General features: G+C 32.7%; 1 protein-coding gene across 1 annotated transcript in view; it reads right to left on the reverse strand.

The window, feature by feature from the left end:
- Positions 1–15,592, reverse strand: part of LOC134706969 (sodium/glucose cotransporter 4-like) — a 28,178-nt gene extending 12,586 nt beyond the window's left edge. The window contains exons 1-4 of the mRNA XM_063566368.1: positions 15,427–15,592; positions 7,449–7,520; positions 1,888–1,992; positions 1,375–1,434 (exon numbers count right to left, since the gene is read on the reverse strand). Of these exons, the coding sequence (XP_063422438.1) occupies positions 1,375–1,434; positions 1,888–1,992; positions 7,449–7,520; positions 15,427–15,513 (324 nt within the window). The 5' untranslated portion in view covers positions 15,514–15,592. The remainder of the gene's footprint in view (positions 1–1,374; positions 1,435–1,887; positions 1,993–7,448; positions 7,521–15,426) is intronic.
- Positions 15,593–16,313: the final 721 nt, after the last annotated feature.

Here is a 16,313-nt window from a genome sequence, read left to right on the forward strand (position 1 = left end):
AATGAAATGACATTTCTCGAAATGTACTGTGTATGTGCTTTAGTAGCCATTTCCAAATCTCCTGGTAAAGTTGAAGTAACTCGCCGTTATGAACTGGTCCTCTTTAATAAAGTATCTGTGTCACAGATGACCACGGATACATTCTCATATATTTTATGATAGTTTGATACTAAACCCCAAACGGGACGGATTGTCCCTGATATTCATATGGTGAAGACATAATCTTTTAATCAGTTTAATTGAGGTCTGGAGCTGGCATGTTAGTTAACTGCTAGTAGTATGTTGTTATTTATGTATTTTATTGTCATTTTGTTTATTTTCTTTTGTTACATCTTCTGACATCGGACTCGGACTTCTCTTGCACTGAATTTTAATGAGCGTATTGTTATGCGTTTACTTATACATTGGCTAGAGGTATAGGGGGAGGGTTGAGATCTCATAAACATGTTTAACTCCGCCGCAATTTTGCGCCTGTTCCATGTCAGGGGCCCGCGCTCTGGCCTTTGTTAGTCTTGTATGATTTTTGTTTAAGTTTCTTGTGTATGATTTGGAGTTTAGTATGACGTCCATTATCACTAAACTAGTATACATATTCTTTAAGGGGCCAGCTGAAGGACGCCTCCGGGTGCGGGAGTTTCTTGCTACATTGAAGACCCATTGGTGGCATTCGGCTGTTGTCTGCTCTATGGTGGGGTTGTTGTCGCTTTGACACATTCCCCATTTACTTTCTCAATTTAACGGATATGTTGTGGACTGGTAAAACAAATAGGATTTTTCTTCACTTCTTTTTTACTTATCATGAGCAATAAGAAGGAAGTCACGCGTGAAGCAGGATATGTTTAACCTTCTTGAGCAAATGAGGTCACTTCTAAATTTTTGGTGGGGTTAGTGGGACCATATGGTATGTTATCTATGCATTTTGCTTTGTATCGGGTTTCTAATGATTTTAAGTTTCTCTTTAAATTATCTCTGGGGTATCCCGTCTACTTATTATTTGATTCAGTGCAAAATGTTGCAACTTTTGTATTTATTTACGCACTTATTATACTTTAAAAAAACCTCCAAAACAATACTAAAAAAAACACAAAATTTCTGAGAGAAATTAAATTCTAGTAGAACATTTTGAGGCACAAAAAGTAAATTACCATAAAATACTGAACTGTGAGAAAAATTCAAAACGGAAAGCCCTTTACCAAACAGCAAAATCAAAGCTCACATTAAACTTTCGTCGTAAAATTATAAAAAAAAAAAGTTGATTTCTTTAGAACTTTATTTTTGTTAACAGGTGACTTCTTTCGAATCATTCTTTTCTAAACCTTGAATTCAGTTTATACAAATACAATATATTTTTTTTTATTTTTTTATTCAACCTACCCCAGCTGAAACGTACACCGGTATAAATATCCATCCTAACGCCAAGATAAGAAAAATCACCTAAAACATGGCAAAACAATTTAAACAATTCTAAGAACATTAAAAAGAAAATGCTTTTTAAAAGAAGAGGTAAGATAGACTTAATTGTGTGTGTGTTTGTTGTTGTTTGTAGCTGTTCACCACATTTGGTTTTCGTCTACTGTTTTGTGTTCTTGTTGTGTGCTGTCAAACCACTGTCCCAGATTAGAGGGAGGGGTTTGAGTCACCTATAACTAGTTTAACCCTGATACATTCTGTATGTGCCTGTCCAAAGTCAATAGCCTAAAATTCCGTATTTGTCGTTTTTTGCTGTGTAACATATTTGTTTTTCAATCATTATTGTGTACATGTTTAGTTGTGACTAATTGTAATTTTTAAAACATCCAAATGCTTATTGAAATAAATTGCCTCCATACAAATGTTAAACACCGTACAATAAATGCAAATAATAAATGACAAACAAGTTTTACTTACAAACCATTCAAACAGTACCAAAGAAATACCAGATGCCGCTCCAGCCCCTGCTAATCCAACAAAATGTTCACTTCCAATGTTACTTGAAAAAAGTGAGGCACCGACCTGATGTTAATACAAATAGGTAGATATAGATAGAATGTATTAAAGAACCTTTATTAGATATACAATGTTTCTGTTTTTGATACTAAATATATGATAAAAATATATAAATACAATATATTTACGAAAGAAGAAAGTCACATTTGATGAATATAATATCAAAAGTTCACATCAATAAATATTCGAGTGGAAATAAAAATCAAAGTACTGAAGTACTGAACATCAAATGACCTCAGGTTCTTGTGGATGGTCCAAAGCACATGTCACAGAAACAGATCACATCTCTATACCTAAAACTGAGGTTAATGTACAGAGATATTTTTTCGGATACAAGTTCGTGCATGGATGAAGAATAAACGATACTAAATTCAACCGCAACGTAATAAATATTATCTCGTAGTGATACAAATCAGTATACATGGGACTATTTAACTAATATTATTATAGTCCCAGAGTATACACTGGTTTGTTGTTATATATCATATTAATATAACGGTTGCATGTATATATATAATTCATTTTACTATTCTAATTATAGTGCAGTGCAAGTGCATGGTGGACACTCCTCTGTAAAAAATTCGATTTTTCTGAAAGATTGATTATGAAAAGCCATTTATAGTTTCCAGAAAAACAATAACATCTAGTAATCGGTCCTTGTCACTGGGGTAAAGCTGATGACCGTAACTGCATTCACGGTCATCCCAAGATGTCGGACGAAAAATTAGGTCAGTATTGTTATTGTCTGTTAAGGTGTTTCTACATCATTTTCTTTACAAAGCATACATTGGTACGATGTAAATTTATAAAAGATTCGCACGGAAGTCACAAATCTCTACCAAGGAACGTGTATAGAACGGAAAATTGGATTTGAAAAATTCGCTAAGATGACCGTAAATCATCTTTAAAATATTTTCAAGATGACCGTAACATATAATAAGGATGACCGTGATTGGTAAAATGATGACCGTAATTTCGGAAGGATGACCGTAATTTATAAAGGATGACCGTACCTTTCATAGTATAACCGTCATTTCTAAGAAAAATCCGTCTTTTGTATTACCTTTTTTGTATCAAATAATTAATCGTGTTGGTGAAAGACGTATTTATAAGACAACATTAGTTTAAACAATATTTATTCAGATAATTCATCATGATACGATATTATACAAAGGAAATAATATTCAGGATTCAGAAACAAGCAATTTGCTTTTACAAATCTGTCTCCTTTACAAAAATAATTCACTTATATATATTGAACAATACATAACTATAAATACTGGCATGCTCTGTAATAAATATATGAATATGAAAAAGGTGAAAGAAGAAAAAGAAGAAATAATTTAATGAGAAAAAAAATTAAAAAAAATAAACATGAATTGTTGTAATGTATACAGTGTGACATGCTTTGGTTCCTATTGAGTGACGAAGCATTAACACCAAGGGTTAAAACGTTTACTTTTAATAATATATTTCTGCACCAAACTAAATAAATGACTATTTTGCTCATCTGAGAGTACCGTTGATCCAAAAAGCAAAGTTTTTGTGTTAACTTGGACAGGAAGAACTGAAACAGAATCCAATAGTTCTTTTCTTAAATTAGTATATATAGGACAAGATAACAGGAAGTGAGAATTTGTTTCTACATCACCACAACGACAATTTGGAGAGTCCATACTAAGTTACGAAGGAAAAGGTGAGAATTCATTGAACTTGAATCCATTCTTAAGCGAGCATGAAGAATTTGACCAAAACGATGTCCTATATAATAATACGCTGGGATCTTACTATTTTGGGTACTAATTTGTTTTTTGAATAATGATAAAGATTCACATTTTCTTATGTTTAAGTTAAGAGTGTCCCATAGTTTTGTTGTTGCAGGGATGAAATATTCAGAATATAAACGGGTCCGTGTGTTGACTTGTGAATTATTTTTTCTCTGTCTTGTATTATGATCATGACTACTGTCTACTGAATCAGGCAATAAGTCTCTTAAATACTCTGGAGTTTTATTATTCAAAATTTTGTGATAATGAGTTAGTCTGTGATTGCGTCCGTCTTTCAGATAGTTTCAACATATAAATTGTTTATACTGGTAAGTTTAAAACCCCGCGTGACGATACGCGCTGCGTCAAGCTGAATACTTTCAAGTTAAGCAATTAAATTCTGTCCCAAACGACATCGGCATATTCAAGAATTGGGCAAAAATTTTTCAAGTCAAAATCTATCAAGAACGTTTTTCATTTTTCTCATTATATTTATTCTTTTGTAAGATTTAGAAACTATATATTCAATATGGTCGTTCCAGGATCCGTTTTTAGAAAAAAAAAGACACCTAGATGTTTGTGTTTACTTACTGTTTATAGCTCTTGGGTGTTCATATTTAACGGAGGATGAAAGGGTCTATTTATATTTTTGAAATTATCATACTTTCAGTTTTTTTGGGCATTAAAATTAACAAGCCATTTTTTTGACCAATTATAAATCTTATCTAGATCGTCATTTAGAATTTTAGCTGTTTCTGTTGGATTGTCAACCATAATATTTAATGAAGTGTCATCTGCGAATAGCTTAATTTGAGCTTGAATGTCTTCTACAATATCGTTTATAAATATCAAAAAAAGGAGAGGGCCTAGAATGGACCCTTGTGGGACGCCTGCATTTACAGGTAACCATTCGGAACTTGAACCGTTAATAACCACCCGCTGGACTCTATTTGTAAGATAATTTTCAAACCACCTTAGTAAAGAACCCTGTATGCCCGCTTGTTGAAGTTTAAATAGCAGTCCCTTATGCCGGACTCAATCAAACGCTTTTATACTTATATCACAGAATACTACCCTTATTTCTTTACCGCTATATAAAGCCTTCCCAAAATCATTCGAAACGTTAATTAATTGATTAACTGCTGAATCCCCCCGTGTAAAGCCTGACTGATTTTTCGTTAAAATATTATTGCGCATAAAGTGATTGTAAACATGTTTATATACACATCGTTCCATACACTTTGATATTACACTCAACAAGGAAATAAGTCTATAGTTTTTAACGTCATTCTGTTTACTGTTTTTATAAACTGGGGTAACATTTGCTCTTTTCCATTGATCTGGAAAAGTATACGTACTTAACGATAAGTTAAATAATTTACATAGTGGATATTTTAAAACAGAAGATGCTTCTTTTAACAATTTGGGACTTATGAGGTCTGGGCCAGAAGCTTTTGTAGGATTAACAATTTTCAATATATCTTCAACTTCAGTAACAGTAAGTTCTATATAACTAATGTCATCACTAATATTATGAAGTTCTTCAGGTAACACAGCACTAGAATCATCAATATTTGACTGGGAAGAAAAAAAAATCGATTAAATTCATTTGCCTTTTCGATTTCATCAAATATTAAGTTGTTATTAACCATTAATGGGGGTACACTTGCGTCGTTTGTTTTTAATCCGGATATTTGTTGAACCGTTTTCCACCAGTTATAATTAGTAGTGGACGGGTTACTGTTAGTGATTTTTTAGATTAAATAGTTGTTATAATCATCCTTCGATTTTCTTATTAAACTAGTAACTACATTTCGTATTTTCTTATTATATTTTTTAGCCTTTCTGTGGATTCTATTTTTTCCTTATCTTTTTTTTAACATCATTTGTTAGCCATAGAGGTTCATTTTTGCGAACAGTTATTAATTTATTTGGAAAACAATTTTCAGCAGCTTCTATGATAGTTTTTGTTATTTCGGTTGTAAATTGTTCAACGTTATTTAAGTAAATTACGGAATCCCAATTTTTTTCAGATAAATGTTACGATATCTGTCATAGTCTCCTCGATCATATAGCCAAATTTTCCGCTTAAAAGTTTTTTGACGACATTTTGGAAAGTTCAAAAGACTAATTAAAGGACAGTGAAAACGTATGTGGTCCAATAAAGGTGGCCCGACTCCATAGTAATTTATTATGTGAGCATCATTTGTTATAAAAAGGTCTAACAATGATGACGACGATTCAGTAAAATGAGTAGGTTCATCTATCATTTGTGTAAGACTAAATTGGCTTAACAAATGTGTAATTTTTGAAGACAACATTATGCTAAAGGTAGACAAAAATAAGACCTGCTTCAAATACATGGTTCGTCATATATAGCATCCAACTACTAGCCAAATAGTTAAAAAGAACTAACCGAGCCCCTATTGCGACAAAATCAACAAAAAACAATGCATACAAATATAGATGTTTCTTTCAATTGACGGTCATCCTTTTAAATTTAGTCATTCTTTATAAATTACGGTCATTCTTAACAATTAACGGTCATCTTTTAACCAATTACGGTCAGCCTTGTTATGAATCGCTAATCCTGTTACGGTCATCTCGACTACGATTTACGGTCATCCTCGCGAATTTTTCAAATCCAAATACCCGTTTTATACAGGTTCCTCGGTAGAGATTTGTGACTTCCGTGTGAATCTTTTATATATCTAAATCGTATCAAAGTATGCTTTGTAAAGAAAATGATGTAGAAACACCTTAACAGACAATAAAAATACTGACCTAATTTTTCATCCGACATCTTGGGATGACCGTGAATGCAGTTACGGTCATCAGCTTTACCCCAGTGCTTGTCGGGAGTGTCGCAAAACATTCTTGGCATATTCTCCCGTAAGCTTTAATTTTTCGGTACGTGTGCATAGATATCATCAATGATTTTTTTACTTTTCTATATAGAACTAATTACAACATATTTTCATATTATTAATTTGTGTTTTAATAAATATTTATAGGAGTATCTACTGATAAAATGAATTTGAAACAAGCGATAAGTAATGTTATTTTGCACTAGATAATGACCGCGGGTCTATAAATTTTATAGATCGGTTGAAAACCCAAAACAAATTTGCATAATGTAAATTGCGGCGATAACAATACATCGAAATGACCTCACGGTCATCGCGATGTAAAAAAAATCGATTTAACTCAAAATTTACGTTAGCAAAGCAATTTATGCATAAAGCAAATATGTACTTTTCAAAAATCAGTAAGATTACGAAATCTGTAATTTTTTAACTAGACATAGTCAAGCTACTTTCGTGACCAAGTTATTTATAAAATAATGCTTACGATAATTGACAAAGTTTTTCTTTCCTCAATTCAACATGTTGACTTTGTAATAACATAAATACACGTATTACCCTGTTTTTGATATAACCATCCCTAAGTGTAAATAAGCCTATGCGATCTATTAATATCGTTGGTCTGTATGTTTAATATATCATATGTACTACAAATTCTATATGATAAAACATAATGTGGGCAAGTCTAGACAAAGGGGAAATAAACGACAATCAAATAAAGAAAAATACATACAGAATTAAAAAACAATTTAATACTTGTTATGATAATGATTAAGTTCGTAAATTCTTTGTCATCAACGTGCGATGCTCTTCATCTACAGATTGAACTTACCGCAAACCATGGCATAGAACGACCGGCCAAAAAGTAATTCTTCACATTGCCTCTGTTTGGTCGACATAAAGTCTGAAATATTAATATACATTCATTAATGATAGAAACAAAAACTAACGTCTCGAAATTGTTAATAGCCATATATCAAATCTAATAATATTTTAAAAATTCAAGTTTTGAGTCAATTATACGAAACGGAAGTTTGTGTCTGTACAAGGCATCAAATAAACCACAACGAAAACCACATGGCCAAGCGAGCTAGTGACACGCACTTTGATAACGTTCGCAAATATAAATATATGCTCGTGTCTTTCGAAACGTACAGATAATTCATAAATTAAGGAATTTATTTTCACCAAAGTACCAAAATTCGATTCATCTAAAATCATGAAAATTCAGTAACTTTTTTTTAATACACATATTTTTAATTAGTTATCAAAAGTACCAGGATTATAATTTAGTACGCCAGACGCGCGTTTCGTCTACATAAGAATCATCAGTGACACTCAAATCGAAATATTTATAAAGCCAAACAAGTTCAAAGTTAAGGTAACACGATACCGAATGGCATATCTCCCGATTTCCAAACTTTTTGGCACACGTGTTCTTTGAATCGAGTTACATCGGAATATGTAATTTTTGTTTTCTTGGTATTTTCATAAGAAAACGTCAATTTTGGCGACAAATTTACTTAGGTATATAGGGAAAATGGCTATTTTTCGGCTTACTTTTTTATATTTTCCAAGGGATGGCTATGTCCTGATATACGGAGAAAAACAAAAAACTAACATAATATCCAGGATTGCATACTGAATCCATACACGTATAGAAACTTATATGTCACCATCCTTGTTTTTGAGATAAATGACTTCAAAGTTGATTGATACCCTTAGAATTTGGCCGAAAACGTGTGACGTTATTGAATACAGAATGTAACGTTATTCCTACTCAGAGAAATGGAAAACAAAATATGTGTCGGAATCTGAATGGTGATTATTTTATTTTCATTTCCCCTGTCGGGTGTCGTAAATTTCCTAGTAATGCAATAATGAAATATTTCGTCCCGTTCATAGAAATTTCACTCAAGTGAATTGAAATTAATTTTGTCTGATTTTCACACCAAACGAGCATATTGTATTTCAGTGGGTGTGGTTTGTTTATGTCTGTTTCCCGGCCGTTATTGAAAATCTTGGTTATTATTTGTATATTCCGAAGGCATACTGAATGTTTTACGGAGGGGACCAACCTAGTTTATGTGTTACATATTTGTTTTTCGTTCATAGTTTTATATAAATAAGGCCGTTAGTTTTCTCGTTTGAATTGTTTTACATTGTCATTTTGGGGCCTTTTATAGCTGACTATGCGGTATGGGCTTTTCTCATTATTAAAGGCCGTACGATGACCTATAGTTGTTATTGTTTGTGTCATTTAGGTCTCTTGGGAGTGTTGTCTCATTGGCAGTCATACCACATCTTCTTTTTAATATATACTTCAAACTTGCTTGAACTGGTTGGTTCCACGTGAATCTTATAATATACTAGTTCATGAATAAATCACCGGAAGTAGATACACGTTAAATTCACGTTTTGTTTTTTTTTAAAATAAGATTATTCAAATATCATCTTAATTCTAAAATTTAATTAAAATCATGAAAAATACCTTCATATTTTTGTAAAGCTCACGTGGAAATAACATGAGAAATTTGACGGTGATTCATTTGAATAACTGAGTTTTTAACTCCATCCTTTAAGACACCGATGGTGGTGTCATCGCTTCATCCATGCAGAAAAAGAGTACTTTACAAATTTGATCCAGTTAACAGTTTTATAATTGCTCGGTTTTTGGTGGTTGTTTAACGTTCAGTGGCAAATAGTTCATGCATGTTGGGGACGATACAATACAATTTTGAAAACAGTTGTTAATTAAAGACACATTTGATGCACCAGTCAAAAAAGGTTGAACATTCTGTTAGTTGTGAAAATTATGAGTGAAAATTATGATCCTAAAAAATACATATTCTAAAAAATAAAATAATAAAACTCAAAGACAATTTCAGAACTCGATCATATTCTTAATTTGCTAAATACATAAGTATAGCGTACTCTGCGTGTGGTAAATGTGTCAGTTGGTTGCTCAGCAAGCAAGACAAACATTGGCAAACTGTACGCAACATTTCACAAAATGTCTGTCATTTGTGGAAAATTATTTACAAAACAAATCTTGAGATCAGATATGCATTCTTTATAAGTAAAACAAACTGCGAAATAGAAAGGTTCCAGCTTGAAATTCCACATTTATGAGATGGAAGCCGGAGTCTGAACTCTGCGTTCCTTTATATTCTATCAAAATGCCTAATCAAGCAACCTGTCATGAACAAAAAATAAAGATAATCCAGAAGATATGCGCAGCTTTAATATAAGTTGTAACACCATGTACATAATTTAAACCCGAATCAAAAAGACTGTAGTGCTACGTAAATAATTATCCGTATACACCCTATATATGTATATATACCAAGTGCGGGATTGACGGTTGAACAAAAACAAGTGACACAATATGATGATACGTGCCTATTAGGATTTTGGTGACAAAAAATATTTGAATATCTAGTTCGTATAATGGAATAGTTATTCGGAGATTTAAAATGAAGTAGCAATGTAAGCAAACTAACATTTCCGTCATTTTTGTCTTTGGTGGAAAGTTGATAAATTGGCAATTTTACCGCACAACCTTATTTCTTTATGGTTTGAATTTTCTACCGAAGAATAAAAGTTTTAAGACTTAAACAAATATGTACTAGAGACTGACATGTTAGTTTGATACTTATACTACAAATACTTTGATGTTTTGATGTCGTTAAGTAGATATAGGAAGATGTGGTGTGAGTGACAATGAGACAACTCTCCATTCAAATAACAGTTTTAAAAAATAAACCATAGGTCAATGTACGGTGTTGTACAAATAAAATGTTCCATATAATTGTTTGCTTTATCTATACTTGTACTTTTACTTGTCTCATGTTATCCCACTTCCATAATGAGCAAGCGGTAACGTAGATATTTCTTTTTGCGTAAATGTTCGTTAACTTTGTCGATTTCTTTTAAAAAGAAAAAAATAGAGGCAATGATTTGAATTTTAACAACTAAAGTTACAAGTGACGATTGTAAATTGTAGGATTGATTGGCTTTACGTCCAGTGACAAATAGACCATGCATGTTACATGTATGGGCGAGAACAAAATAATAAATACAATTGGTAGGTTATGAAATAGAGGCGTTCCGGGATTATGGTTGAGTAAATTTTGAATGGCACTTGAAAATGAGGGTATATTGGATAGGGACAGAAACTTTATCTTGCAACAGGCCACATACAGATCGACCACTCAAAGAGTTGTTGCAAAGATTTTTGATTTTCAAAGAGCACAGCACTCTCTTTATTCGAGGCATCGGATTTAATTTCCCCATTCTGATCGGATGTGGCTGCAAAGTTGATACATCCCGCACAGCCAAATGGACGCCTCGCTTTGGAAGCATTTTACTGTCGGTCAAAAGAATCCCAAGTTCCAATTTCTATTCCCTTGTCACCCTTGGGTGTAATTCGTAGAATAAAAACAAAATATAAAAATTATGTATATTGTCAGAAAAATAAAATGTATTTGTACTCACTACGGAACAAGACTCTTTCTGTCGTTTGAATAACTAGAGGCTCTAAAGAGCCTGTGTCGCTCACCTTGGTCTATGTGAATATTAAACAAAGGAAGCAGATTGAAAATTGACTACAAAGGTCATCTGAAAATTTCAGGGCAGATAGATCTTGACCTGATTAACAATTTTACTTCATGTCAGATTTTCTCTAAATTATTTGGTTTTTGAGTTATAAGCCAAAAACTGCATTTTACCCCTATGTTCTATTTTTAGCCCTGGCGGCCATCTTGGTTTGATGGCCAGGTCACCGGACACATTTTTTAAACAAGAAACCCCAAAGATGATTTTGCCAAGTTTGGATTTTTCAAAACGGCATTTTGTTTCATTTTGCAGGGAGATTATGTGACCCAAATTTAATGAAACTGTAAATAGAGGATTTTTTTTTATTTTGATAAACATGGAGTAAAAAATGACGTTTTTTCCTCAATTCATGAACATTTAATAAATATGAGTTATTTTTTAATCAAAAACTGCATAGTTTTTAGAATATTTATAAAATACAGAAATTACCGATTATTTAACAAAAAACAATTTGTGTTTATCTTCTATAACAAAAAAGTTATGTCTTTCTTTACAAAAAGAAATTACGGCCACAAATCTGAATTTTGAGCAAATATACAAAATTTCGACCTCATTTTACTCAAAAAGTAGCACATGAAGGTACATTTTTTATTACATATTTGACTTAATCAGGTAAAAAATAGCCTTTATGCAAATGTTCATGAACTTGTAAATACAGGATCAAAACTGTATCGTATGCCCTTAAAGAGCATTGAGGATCCATAATTCCAAAAAGTTGTGCCAAACACGGCTAAGGTAATCTATGCCTGGAATAAGAAAATCCAAAGTTTTGTAAACAGGAAATTTATAAAAATGACCACATGATGGATATTCATGTCAACACCGAAATGTTGACTACTGGGCAGGTGATACCCTCGGGGACGAAACGTCCACCAGCAGTGGCATCGACCCAGTGGTTTAAATAGTTATCAAAAGTACCAGGATTATAATTAAGCACGCCAGACGCGCGTTTCGTCTTCATAAGACTCATCAGTGACGCTTAAATCGAAATATTTATAAAGCCAAACAAGTTCAAAGTTGAAGAGCATTGAGGATCCAAAATTCCAAAAAGTTGTGCCAAATACGGCTAAGATAATCTATGCCTGGAATAAGAACATCCTTAGTTTTTCGAAAATCCAAAGTTTTGTAAACAGGAAATTTTTAAAAATGACCACATGATTGATATTCATGTCAACACCGAAATGTTTTTAAAGGACGTCACTTAAACTTGTACACCGTTGTACGATCTTTGAATAGTTTTTTTTATAGGTACTTATTGATTTTAATTTTGATAAATTTTAACACAACGTAAAAGATTGCAGGCTATTTCCACATGATATCTAACAACCGTGTATAGCCCTACATCATCTTAACTGTCGAGTCCTGTCCCAAACCAGGAGCCTTTATTTCAGCGGTAGTCGTTTGTCATATTTGTTTGTCTCGATATTTTTTTCCCGTTTAACATTTGGTAATGATGGACCCTTATAAATACCTTTATAGTTTAGTCTTAGAGGCATGATTTTTTTATTAGTTGTTAGTAGCTTTGAACTAGCTGTCAGATATCTGCGAGTACTCTCAGATCTGTTCATTGTGTCTTTTTGTGTCTGGATGTATAAGTACCCGGCAAATCTGACACGGGATTAAATTGTTCATCAGGTCAAGATCTATCTGCCCTGAAATTTTCAGTTGAATTGGACAATCCGTTGTTTGGTTGCTGTCCCTGAATTGGTAATTGTATGGAAAATTTACTGTTTTTGGTTATTATCTTGAATACTATCATAGCTAGAGATAAACTGTAAACAGCAATAATGTTCCACAAAGTAAGATTTACAATTAAGTCGAATGACTGAAATGGTCAGTTGACCCCTTAAGAAGTTATTGTCCTTTATAGTCAATTTTTAACAATTTTTCGTAAATTTTAGTAATCTTTTACAAAAAAATCTTCTCCTCTGAAACAACTGGGCCAAATTAATCCAAACTTGGCAACAATCTTCTTCGGGGTATCTAGTTTAAAAATGTGTTCGATGATTTGGCCATCCAACCAAGATGGTCGCCACGGCTAAAAATAGAACATAAGGTAAAAATGTGGTTTTTGGCTAAAAACTCAAAAACCAAAGCATTTAGAGCAAATCTGAAATGGGATAAATTGTTCATCAGGTCAAGATCTATCTGCCCTAAAATTTTCAGATGAATTGGACAACCCGTTGTTGGGTTGCTCTCCCAGAATTGGTAATTTTATGGAAATTTTACTGTTTTTGGTTATTATCTTGAATATTATCATAGCTAGAGATAAACTGTAAACAGCAATAATGTTCAGCAAAGTAAGATTTACAATTAAGTCAACATGACTGAAAGGTCAGTTGACCCCTTAAGAAGTTATTGCCCTTTATAGTCAATTTTTAACAATTTTTCGTAAATTTTCGTAATCTTTAACATAAATCTTCTCCTCCGAAACAACAGGGCCAAATTAATCCAAACTTGGCCACAATCATCTTTGGGGTATTTTGTTTAAAAAATGTGTTCGGTGACCCGGCCATCCAACCAAGATGGTCGCCACGGCTAAAAATAGAACATGCAGTTTTTGGCTTTTAACTCAAAAACCAAAGCATTTAGAGCAAATCTGACAACAGGTAAAATTGTTTATCAGTTCAATATCTATCTGCCCGTAAATTTTCAGATGAATCGGACAACCCGTTGTTGAGCTGCTGCCCCTAAATTGGTAATTTTAAGGAAATTTTGCTGTTTTTGGTTATTATCTTGAATATTATTAGATGGAGATAACCTGTAAACAGCAATAATGTTCAGCAAAGTAATATTTACAAATAAGTCAACACCACTGAAATGGTCAAAACACACCCTAAGGAGTTCTTGTCCTTTATAGTCAATTTTTAACAATTTTCATAAAATTTGAAAACTTTTACTTACATTTTCCACTGAAACTACTGGGCCAAGTTCATTATAGATAGAGCTAATGTTATTAGCAGCAAGCATGTTGTACAAACACATCACCATCACCAAAACACAATTGTGTCATGAATCAATCTGCTTCTTTTGTTTAATATTCACATGTACCAAGGTGAGCGAAACAGGCTCTTTAGAGCCTCTAGTTTATCTATCTGACGAGTTAAGCCTTTTTCAACTGATTTTTATAGTTCGTTCTTATGTTGTAATGTTATTACACTGTCCCAGGTTAAGGGGAGGGTTGGGATCCCGCTAACATGTTCAACCCCGCCACATTATTGTAATTCAGTGGTTGTCGTTTGTTTATGTGTTACATATTTGTTTTTCGTTCATTGTTTTACATAAATAAGGCCGTTACTTTTCTCATTTGAATTGTTTTACATTGTCTTATCGGGGCCTTTTATAGCTGACTATGCGGTATGGGCTTTGCTCATTGTTGAAGGTCGTACGGTGACCTATAGTTGTTAATGTTTGTGTCATTTTGTTATTTTGTGGATAGTGGTCTCATTGGCAATCATACCGCATCTTCTTTTTTATACTTTCTATATTGTATGTGTTTTGCTATTGTTACGTACGTATTAGCTGTAACGTCATCATAAGCAGTATGAGGCACGGAGGAAAATGCAGTGGCAAAATATAACTTTAGAAAGAAAAAAGGTCCAGAAGTTTTTACATATACAATATAAGGTCAAAGTTAAAAAAATATCATCATTTTTGCACGAGGCTTAAAAAACCTAGAACAGTTTTGTGCCGAATACAAAACAATAATGCTACAATAAAAGCTATGCAAATGTGAACAAATCAAATGTGAACACAAAAATAAAAGATTATTTGTCACCCCTAAGATAACCCCAAACTACGAAGAAAAGTGACGAAACAAAAAATCGACATTACACGATGTATCACTATGTTACTATATTTGGTAGATAAAGACAACATGATGTGTATTTTTTTCAGTATAAAACTTGATGTATTAAACTATAAAGTATTGTAAAAAGTCAATGTTGTTACGATAAAAGCCGTTTTTTCATGTTTAATTGAAAACCATTAATAAATTTAAGGGTTTTCAAATGACCAATATGTTTGAGTGAATAAGCAAGAACTTCAAATAACTGATTTGCGAAGATTTGAAGTTATTTGTAGTAAACCCCCCGAAGTTCATCTGCAAAACATTTCAATTACATATGAAATATACTTAAAAATTAAGATAATTTTTAGTGCCATATAAGCGAATTAATTTAACAAAAACTTACCCACAATCCAACACCTAAGACAGATATAAAATATAAAATGACGACTAGAATATCTGCCCAGTGGTTCAATCCTTTCGTGTATGCCATTTCACTTGTATACTACATGTAGTACTATGAAAATAGTTTCACTGCATAATTAGAAACGTTATCTAGTTCAAGTAAACACATTATCTAAATGTAATTTATTTCCATATGAAATACCGAATATAAATGCAAATATTATCAAATATATACTATAAGATAAACAATGTTGACATTTTGATTCGACTAAATTAGGTTTGAAATTATTCCCGATAATTGTCAGACTTAATTGTCAGAAATCTATCGGTATACACATGTATTCGGGGCCATTTATAGTTGACTATGCGATATGACTTTGTTAATTTTTGTAGGCCGTACGGTGACCTGTAGTTAATTTCTGTGTCATTTGGTCTCTTATGAATATTTATCACATTGGCAATCATACCACAAAAGAGTTTTGTAAAAGTTAACGGACGACTGACGACAGATGCATAGTGATGAGAAAAGCTCACTTGGCCCATTGATTCAGGTGAGCCAAAAAGGAGAGAAAGACAGATGTAGAAGATCATCGCATATAGCGAGCTATGACTGTTGATTTGCTGGTGTTCTTGATCGCCGTACAGTGACCTGTATTTGCTATATTCTTCATTCGATCTCTGGTGGAAAATTGTCTCATTGGCAATTATATTACATTTTTTGTTGTCTTGCCTGCAACTGTTACTTTCCGGCAACGTCTGCTTCACTATTTGTAGTAAGCTTTATTTTCGAAAGTTTGAAGACATGAATGATTCATACAAGATGCCTGGTGTTACATAGTTTCAATCTGTCATACACCAGATCTTGTTTTCATTGTTCATAGACTGCTA

This window comes from Mytilus trossulus, chromosome 2 (assembly GCF_036588685.1).
Source record: "Mytilus trossulus isolate FHL-02 chromosome 2, PNRI_Mtr1.1.1.hap1, whole genome shotgun sequence".
Lineage (NCBI taxonomy): Eukaryota > Metazoa > Mollusca > Bivalvia > Mytilida > Mytilidae > Mytilus > Mytilus trossulus.